General features: G+C 33.4%; 1 protein-coding gene across 3 annotated transcripts in view; it reads left to right on the top strand.

Annotated features, from left to right (window-relative positions):
- The window catches only part of LOC125039651 (vacuolar protein sorting-associated protein 41 homolog), a 15,731-nt gene that overhangs the window by 2,158 nt on the left and 3,573 nt on the right, over positions 1 to 10,000 (top strand). For all 3 annotated transcript variants that reach the window (XM_047633821.1, XM_047633819.1, XM_047633820.1), the window contains exons 2-17: positions 315 to 526; positions 770 to 922; positions 1,527 to 1,650; positions 1,924 to 2,122; positions 2,765 to 2,931; positions 3,516 to 3,749; positions 4,062 to 4,189; positions 5,400 to 5,523; positions 5,719 to 5,876; positions 6,215 to 6,390; positions 6,598 to 6,787; positions 7,114 to 7,306; positions 7,558 to 7,698; positions 7,904 to 8,040; positions 8,253 to 8,352; positions 8,501 to 8,545. In XM_047633821.1, the coding sequence (XP_047489777.1) occupies positions 323 to 526; positions 770 to 922; positions 1,527 to 1,650; positions 1,924 to 2,122; positions 2,765 to 2,931; positions 3,516 to 3,749; positions 4,062 to 4,189; positions 5,400 to 5,523; positions 5,719 to 5,876; positions 6,215 to 6,390; positions 6,598 to 6,787; positions 7,114 to 7,306; positions 7,558 to 7,698; positions 7,904 to 8,040; positions 8,253 to 8,352; positions 8,501 to 8,545 (2,473 nt within the window). In that variant the 5' untranslated portion in view covers positions 315 to 322. The remainder of the gene's footprint in view (positions 1 to 314; positions 527 to 769; positions 923 to 1,526; positions 1,651 to 1,923; positions 2,123 to 2,764; positions 2,932 to 3,515; positions 3,750 to 4,061; positions 4,190 to 5,399; positions 5,524 to 5,718; positions 5,877 to 6,214; positions 6,391 to 6,597; positions 6,788 to 7,113; positions 7,307 to 7,557; positions 7,699 to 7,903; positions 8,041 to 8,252; positions 8,353 to 8,500; positions 8,546 to 10,000) is intronic.

Genomic DNA, 10,000 nt, shown 5'->3' with positions numbered 1-10,000 from the left:
CGTAAATCAGTGAAAAAGGTAAACAGGGGAGACAGGCAGTACTCATAACTGGCTCATTGGTAACTTAGTACAAGTGTAGCCATCTACACATGCACACATCATGCTTGTCGGCATTGGGTTGAATAAATAACTCCCTAAAATTCTAAGGGATTTGGCAAACCCAGGGACATATCTTAAAGCAGAGAGTTCTCAACTTTACCAATATATACATTTTTAGTTCTCAGGAGAGACAGCAAAAGTGAAGACAGGGTAGAGATATAAACTATAGTCATTATATAATATTACTAATGTTTTCTAACTTTGTTTCATTTTAGCAATAACAATGGAGGCTTCAACATCTTCTTCCCAAGACTCGAAAGAGGAAAGTAAGAAGAAAGAGGAAGAGGCAGAGGAAGGAGAAGACTCAGAGGAGGATTCAGAAGAGGAAGAGGAAGATGAACCCAAGTTAAAGTACGAAAGGATATCCGGAGATCTGCGCGAGATATTAAAGAGAGATGGAGCTTCCTGCATTAAGGCTAATTCTAAGGTGATGTGTTTGGCTTGAAAATCATCCATATTTACAACATCAGTATAAGCACTTTCAGAAATCAAGTTCGAGCAAATATATATCTTGCCTTTACCGGACATTATCTCTCCAGAATTTGATTTAATTAATTCACATATTTATTTGGTTTGGGATGCTGTTTCATATGATTGCATTTTAATTACTCTTAAGAAACAGCCATTATTCACATTGCAATAATATTTGCAACAAACTTTCTATTTTCAGCTAATGATTATTGGAACGAACTGGGGCCGCATTCATGTGTTAGATCACCAGGGCAACAAAGTAAAGGAATTCAACCCACACAGCAACCCTGTGACTATGTTGGACATGGATGACAACGGGGACTATGTTGCCTCCTGCTCACACGACAGGAAGGTGAAAGCTCAGAGAAGGATGTTTTCTTTATTTTTGTTTGTTCCTCTTTGTTTTGTTCTATGTCCTTTTGTTTTTATTTTTTGTGTTGGGCTTTAGTCTATAAAGGATTATGCAAAAAGATTTTTTGATATATGTATCATAATAATGATAATAATAATTGTACCTGTCATTATAGAAGCTATAATTGATTTTTCACATGTATAGCTTCTAAATGGATTTAGTTATTGTTGTAAATTTTTTTTTGTCATAGTGAGATATATATATATATATATATATATATATATATATATATATATATATATATATATATATATGCTCTTTATAAATTATATATCATTAATATTGCCGTTATATCTTACTATATTTATTTTTACTTTAAGAATGTTATCATTTTTATAAGTGCAGTTTTTTTTTTTTTTTTTTTTTAAATAAGTATATTCTGCCATTTAGGTGATAATCTTCAAAAAGAAAAAATAAATTAGTCCAATCAAAGATAACAGTAAAGAATGAATTTGAAGTAACACAATCTATATTCCTAAAGGGTTTAAGAATAAATATACATGGAATATAACTATAGACATTCTAACAGTTGGATTCTTTCTAGGTTGTAATTCAGGGTCTTTACACCATGGAGAATTCCCACAACCTAACAATGGACTCTCCAGTGCGCAGTGTAGCACTTGATCCCTTTTACCACAAACCTCGCTCTGGCAGACGCTTTGTTGTTGGTTAGTTTTTTTTTGCTTTCTTTTTCTCCATAATATCTGATAATATTGCCTTTTATATTATATCGTAGAATAAACAAAAAAAAAATGTATTAGGAAACATAGTGTAGTAGATTCAGATTTTGTAAAATCATCATTTTTCATTCCATAATTTTGTTTTAAGCATCATCAGTAAGATTAAGGAATGTTTTCATGATAAGAATTTTCAGTCAGTATTTGAGGTTGGAGATTCATTTTTCCAAACAAACAGAGAAATCAAAAGAACCATCCCCACAGGGACAACAAAGGTCGTGCTTTATGAGAAGGCAATGTTTGGACAACTGCGCTCAACTGTGCTGAGTGAGGGGAGTGGCCCAGCGAGAGCTATGAAGTGGATGGGACAGTTCCTCGCTTGGGCAACAGATTCTGGTGTCAGAGTGATGGACATGAACACCAAAACTGTCATTACACTCATCAAGCGGGATCATAGCCTAGCGTGAGTGATTGGGAGTTGAGAATGATTTGCTCTTTTTTCTTGGTACTGGTTGTGTTTTGTTGTTTTATGGGTATTGTTGAATATGGCTTATTGGCTATTGACTATTGTTTGGGTTTATGCTTAAAATCATCCCAATGTCACCAGGAAAATGTTGTGCTCTTTTCAGAATTTTTTGTGAAATGACTGCACATAGATGGCTTTGCTAGTGCTTAGCCACAAAAGAGTTGATTAGTAGACCTTGTGACCTTACCTGATTTCACCTTTCCTTGAATTTCCAGGAAATGCTTATTTTTACTAATGCTATGAATATTGATAGTATTTTTTTTTTTTTATAGACATTATAATTACTATAATGTTATTGACATTAGTAGTAGCAATATTAGATACCATACAATATTTTCAAAAATCAGGGAAAAGGGTAAACAGGTGAGACAAGTTGTACTCATAATTGGCTCATTGGTGACATAGTACAAGGTTGTAAAATAAATTAAAAAGATTAACTCAAAATGGACATGGCATGTACATACATGTCATGCCCATCAGTTTTAGGTTAAAGTCAACTTAAGAAGTATAGAAGTTATATACACTGCAGTAATACATATAACAAGACTTGCTAATAGTATTTTTGTTTCATTTCATCAGTCTACCATGTGACCAGTACCCACCTCACTTGTGCTGGCCAGACAGTAAGACTCTGATAGTTGGCTGGGGAGACTCTGTCAAGGTGTGTCGGGTAAGGGAGCGGTCTGCAAATCCAGCTACACTTACACCTGGAATGATGGATCTTCCCCCATACTACCTGGAAATCGGTAATGTGTTTTTTGTTAGCAAACTAGATCCTTTGAACATAATGTTTTCAAAACTGATCTCTTTTATTATATTTTTTGTCAATTTGTTCAATTTACATTCTTTCCCTTTTGCAGTGTTATTTTTGCAGTTATTTATTTGTTTTGCTTTTGTTCTTTTTTCTTATCTTTCAAGTATTCATTTGAATTCCTCTTCACATATTTTTTTATGAAACAGATTTTTTATGATATTTCATAATAAAAGAAACCCAATAAATCTATAGTACTGAGGACCTTGGTAGAATATTATTATTTTAATTTGATATGTAAGATTAAATTTATTGAAAGTGATCTCATTTAGTTTATAAAGCTTTTTACAATTTTACTATGAAAATGCAGGCTTTAATTTTTTTCATTATCAGAAAATATCAGTCTTTAAGAAACTTGGTGTATATACGATTTTATTAATTGATTTGTTTTCTTGTAGAATTAGAGCTAAACTGTTATAGCCTTATAGCAGTGTTTTGTCTCACTACCAAGATTTTTATCACAAATGTATTGATGTCTATGAATAACTGCTCACTACCATTTTCCATTTCCTGGTACAGTCTACATGTTCACTACTGACTTCTACGTATGTGGAGTTGGTCCTCTTGATGAACACTTGGTAGTTTTGGCCTACAACAAGCAGACTGACCTGTCCTTGGCTAGCCTTGGGGTGGACTCACGAAGGCCACAGATGCGAGTGCTGGAACCCCTTCAGAGGACCTTCGAGGAGATTTCGAAAGATGTTCTTGGTATTAGGTGCTATCAGGAATACAAACCAGCAAACTACCATCTTGGTTAGTATTGGAGGTTTTATATTTAGAAAAATATTCATTTGAGTGCCATTAACAAATTTTATGATACCTTGTCTCCAGATTTTTCTTTTCTTTTCTTTCCATTTCATTTCTTGGTACGTCTTTTTAAAGCAGCTTGCATATAAAGTCAATTATTAAATGATTTAGAACTTGGAAACATTTACAGCATAATTCCCATGAAAATGTATTGATGTAAAGTATGATAAAAGTCATTCATGTATGACAAATTAAATGAATTTTTATTCTACATTGCTCTTTTTCTTCATTATAATTTGTTGTCTTCTTGCATGACAGAATGCTTAATTGAGGATCGGCAGTTCTACATCGTGTGTCCACAGGATGTAGTAGTTGCAAAACCCAGAAGTTCTGATGATCGTATTGAGTGGCTTTTAGAGCATGATAAACACAAGGAAGCTTTAGAGGTATGAAAAGTAATAGAAAATTATCATTAGTAATAGTAGTAGTTGTGGTAGAATTTTTTGTTATTACTTTTATTATTATGATTATTATTATTATTATTATAGTTGGTCCTTCACACTCTCAAGTCCAGTATGCAATGTAAGACTGATGAATAGATGAAAAATAATGTGCAGAAATTAAGTATATTTCATACTTGATAATGATAGCTTCATTTGATAATGATTTAAACTTTGGTTTGTTATTTGTGGCCTTCCAAAAGATATTGATCATATGGTAACACTGATATATTACACAGATATGTACTGGGTTAATTATGTGCAAAATTATATTCAAACACTTTTGGTATATTTATCTGTTTTGTGAATAGCAACAAGTTATTTTTATGTTTTAACTATGTAAGATGGATGCAACTACTGTAAAGTAGGTGTATGCTTGCCAATAGAGGTACCGATATCCACAACATGCAGTCACAAAATTGAACATATCCATAATGTTTAGGAATTTGAAGCCAGTAAACCCAGTGCTGCCTTGGACATGTAATGTCCTCTGTATTTTTGTTTTGTGAATTTTGTTTATAGATAGATAGCTCTACAAGTACTCAGCCGCCAAGGCCCTACATGACCTCACCTGATTTCCCATTTCCTTCAGTTTTCAGTATTTTTTTTTTTTTTTTTCTTATGCCATTAGTATTGATACTGTCATTATTGTTAGTATTATGATTATTATTGTGTCATTAAAATACTGATTGCAATAAAGGATGTAAATTAAATTTCCAAAAATCAGGGAAGAGAGAAGAAATAGGTGAAATAGGTAGGACTAGTAATTGATTCGTGGTGTCTAAGCTTTTCTGGTGTCATCTATGTGTAAACACAATTGATAGTTTAAAATCACTGTGGACATAGCATGGACTTGTCATCCCCAGCAGTATTGGGTTAAGAAACAAATTTCAAATCTTTTAGATTATCATCAATAGTAGTAGTAGTAGCTTTTAGTAATAGTAGTAGTAGTAGTATTTGTAATTGTCATAGTTATAGTAGCTATAGTAATAGTAGCAGTATTATTGTTATTTCTGTTATTCTTATTGTTGTTATTTTGTTGTTTTATCATTTGTCCCTCTTGTAGTATTATTTACTCATCCTTTGAAGATAGATGATAATAAACCAGAAAATCTTGTTACCAAGAATCATTTTTAACATTCAACTTTTGTTGCAGCTTGTAGAGACCTGCCGAGATGTGCAAAATTACACAGTTCTCAGTGTGGGTCGTATTTATTTGGATCACCTGATGGCCAATGGTCTATATCAAGATGCTGCCAAGCTATGCACTCAGATACTTGGTAAGAATAGAGCAGTTTGTATTACACTGTATCATTTTCCAAGTCAAGACTAAAAGAAATGAAGTGCTAACACTACTGTTCAATGTCTATGATGAATCATTATCTGGTTTCTGATACTGGAATATTGATTAAATTTATGCTGGTATATCCTAATTTCAAGATGCATGTCAGTGACCATACCTCCTAATCCTACAGGCTCAGACAAAGTGCTATGGGAGGAAGCTGTGGTGCGCTTTAATCGAGTCCGTCAGTTGCGAGTTTTGAGTCCTCACCTTCCCTTGGGCGAAGGCATCCGCTTGGATCCAGCTGTATACCAGACTGTGCTCCTTGATCTTCTGAATACAGACCATCCTGTAAGATTTTCTTTCAACTTAGGATATTTACTAGCTATATTTCATGGTAATATTGAATAACCTTTATGCTATTCTCTGTTATTAAGAAGAATCCTTCATTATTGGTCAGTGATTTTCTGCAGCTGGAAAAGGTGTACAGGAAATGGCACAACTTAAATGGCATTATGTTTTTTTCATATAACTGTGAAAGAATAAAGAAAGTATCAGAAGAAACAATTTAGGAATTTAACACTCAATAATATCTGATATGGTTAAGAAGAAAAAGAAAGAAAAAAATATATACATACATATAGACAAATATAGCTTCAAAATGAAAATTTTAAATATATTTTCCTTAGGGTTTTCTTCAAGTGGTCCAAGACTGGCCAGGTCACCTCTACAATGTGTCATTTGTTATCAATGCTGTACTAGAGACTCTTGCTCGAAACACAAACAACATGGTCTTACTCCAGGCGCTTGCCCACCTTTACTCCAATATTGATAAACATGACAAGGCTCTAGCAATATATTTAAAGTAAGTCTTTCAAATAGAGAAACATTGCATGTATTGTTATATTGGCCTACAACACATTGTTGAGATATGTGAAAAGGAGGATTAGTTGTCCATGAGTAAATAAAATGTATATCAAATTAAAAGATATTGTGAATATGAAAACCAATATTACTGAGAACAGTATGACTAATTTTTTTTCTCTCTCTCTCTTTCTTATTTCTTTTTTAGGCTGAAACACAAAGATGTTTTTTATTTAATAAGTCGTCACAATCTCTACGCTTGTGTGGCCAAGCATGTGGTGGAGCTTATGACACTTGACTCTGCTGCAACTTTGGACATTTGTTGCCAACATATCCACATTATCCCTCCAGACAGTGTTGTGACTTCACTGACTGCACACCCAAATTATTTGTATAAGGTGAGTTTGCTGATTCTTTTCTTTTTTAGTTTCCTTTTATTCTTTCTCTCTTTCTTTTTTTCTTTCTTTCTTTCTTTCTTTCTTTCTTTCTTTCTTTCTTTCTTCTTCCCTAAAACTTCAGACAACATACAGCAAATATCAGGGACACTGATATAACATACTGATCCCCCTCTAATAAAATCAGAAACTTCTCAGATAGTCACATTTACAAACAACAATCATGTATTTACTACTACTCTTAGTTTAAAGAATGCTGATTTTCTTTTCATAGTATAGCTCCACTCTGCCATTCTGCTGTTAAATACAAACTTGCCATCCCTCAACAGTACTTGGACACGTTATATGAACGACGACGTGACATGAGTGCTAAATACCACAGCCAGCTAGTGGCACTATATGCTGACCAGGATCGCAGCAAGTTGCTGCCCCTGTTGCTGACTTCTTCTTCATATGATCTCAGTGAGGCTCTAGAGGTGTGCAGGATGCGTTGCCTCACCACAGAAACAATACACCTCCTTGGTAAGGACTTGGCTGAGCATCTTTTTTCTCCAGGAACTGCAATAGTCTTAAGCCTTGTGAGATAAAATCTTGAAATTCCGAACTGATCTAAACAGTACATTCCATGTTTTATTTTTATCTTCTTTTTCATTCCAAGAGTTGTAATCACTAGTCTTGAAAAATTACCTTCATCATGTAAGTGATAATTATGAATATCCCTTTGGTATGATAGCATAATGATTGTAATTATAATAGTGCTTCACTTGTTGCAGATCGAATGGGCAACAGTATTGAGTCTCTACAATTGATTCTGGAAGAAGAGCAAGATATACTGTGGGCCATTCGCCTCTGTAAAGAACATGACGATGCTGATCTGTGGAACCGTCTAATTGAGTATGCTCTTGATAAGCCAGGTGAGATTTTCTATATGTTCATACATGTGCTTACATGTGTGTAAGATACATTATATAATGTGTTGAAAGTTTATTTGATTTTGTTATTTTTATGTTTTATGTCTTCCTTTTCATACTTAGGATTGCAACTTATTTCAGAAAAAAAATTGAAATATTATTGGTTTAGCAATATACTCTATTTAATAAAACTTTATCCTCTTGTCAGAATACATCAGAGAATTACTAAATAACATTGGCACTCACATTGACCCTCTCATGATCATCCAACGAATACCACGAGGTCTGGAAATTCCTGGTCTGAGAGATGCCCTTGTCAAAATTCTTCATGATTATCATCTCCAGGTTAGATATTAATTAGTAGTGTTTTAGTCAAATATTGCTCATTATCATCTATAATGCTGGATACTGAAAAAAAAAAAAAAAATCAGGTTTGTAAATATATCTGCATGTTGGATGTACTATTTATCAGTTATTAGAGAGTTCTATTTGTATTTTTATTAGCTTGGTCATGTATTTGAGTATCTATTCTAATGAAAATTATTATTTTTCCGTAGATTTCACTAAGGACAGGTTGCCAGAGGATACTTGTTGCTGACTGTAGCAATCTTCTGAATAAGCTTGTGTCAACACAAAATGCTGCTCTTCCTGTTTATGGTAAACCTCTAAAATAAAATATCTGGTTGCTTGTATTCTGTGTACTCAAAGATAAGTTGCTTATTTTGCTTACAAAGTATCAAAGAATATTCAAATTGAAATAGCAAGAATATATAACTTCAATTAAATAGTACCTAATATATTTCAGGTGATACAATGTGCCCAGCTTGCAACAAGAAAGTTTTGCCAACCAGTAAGTACTGCTACACACATATTATGCACTGTACTACCAAGTGCATTGCCTAGGACTTTCTTTTCTCACTAGAAAATCATGCACTTTCTAACTGGTCTTTGGATTAGGAATGATAGTTACTGTGGATTCATGTCCATCTCTTCTGCTCTTGTCACAAGTTTTTCATGACTTTCATCTTTATTTTTCTCCCCAGATATGTTACAGTACAAGTCAGTAAAGGTGTCTTTTTTCACATGCACAGTTTGTCATATGCAACATGTCAAATAAGAGAAAGGTTATTGAAGTATTCTAAACAGGAGATATATTTATTTAAAATATGGCACACACACCCTTGTGCATGCAGGCATGCAGAAACATTTGCACAAACAATCGCACAATCTCACAGTCTCACACATACAATCACACACACATACACACATATGCACATGCACATGCACACAAGCTTAAAACATTTTATACTTAGGACTTCTTTCAGACTAGAAATATTTCATGATATTTGATGGGCATACCCTATTTTACAATTTAGCAGTTGCTTTGTTGGAAAAGAAATTTCAAATCAAAATCATGTAATCAAAGCAAACTGGTTCCTAGAGAGTGACAATGTCCTGCATTAAAAATACATTCCATATCTACTGTTATTTTAGTTTATCAGTTGTTTCCACAGATATGGCTTAGTCACCAAAAAGTCAATGATTAGTCCTACTATCTTATCTGTTTACCCATTTGCTTGGGTTTTCAGAAATATTCTCTTTTATTATTTTTCACTGTTATTAGTATTTTAATAAAATTATAATAATCAAGGTATTGATAGTAATAGCATCAGAAAAAAATCTGCAAATTCAAGAAATGTGGAAATGGTAGTCACTAGAGCTGAGCATTTGTAGAGCCATCCGTGTGCAACAAAATTCACAAAACATAGAGAATACAAAAACCTAGGGCTGGTAGGTTAAAGAAAAGTATCACATTTTTCTTTCATCATCTATGTGTTTTGGTTTCTTGGTGCATGAAAATGTAAAATACAGAATTTTCAGGTAACATTTGATATATTTTTGTCAGCATCAAGTAATTGATATATTCTCCTCAAGTTGATTCTCCAGTCTTAAAATTTGATAATATTTTCAAAACCTTTTTTAAGGACTTTTTCTTTTAAGACTTTGCATCTACTGCAAAGTATAAATTTGAAATGATCCAAATTCCACTTAATGCTTTATTTCCTTATAGCCAAGGATTAAGTTTTCAGTGTAACCCCTTAGATAATAGTGCATTGCTGCTTGCACATGGCCTTAAATCCATGCATTAGACTTAGTTGTGTGGCCAGTGTTGCAGGTGTGTAGCTTGTAGGCCAGGTGCACACAAACATTCATGTGCAGTTTCAAGACTTCTTTCCTCCCATTTGCAATATTATTATATTAAATTTTCTGTAATACAACTTGCACCACTGTTCATGGTGGGCAG

The sequence above is a fragment of the Penaeus chinensis genome, chromosome 27, assembly GCF_019202785.1.
Source record: "Penaeus chinensis breed Huanghai No. 1 chromosome 27, ASM1920278v2, whole genome shotgun sequence".
NCBI classification, from domain to species: domain Eukaryota; kingdom Metazoa; phylum Arthropoda; class Malacostraca; order Decapoda; family Penaeidae; genus Penaeus; species Penaeus chinensis.
The sequence above is the reverse complement of the archived record's forward strand: the minus strand, read 5'-3'. Positions and strand labels throughout refer to the sequence as shown.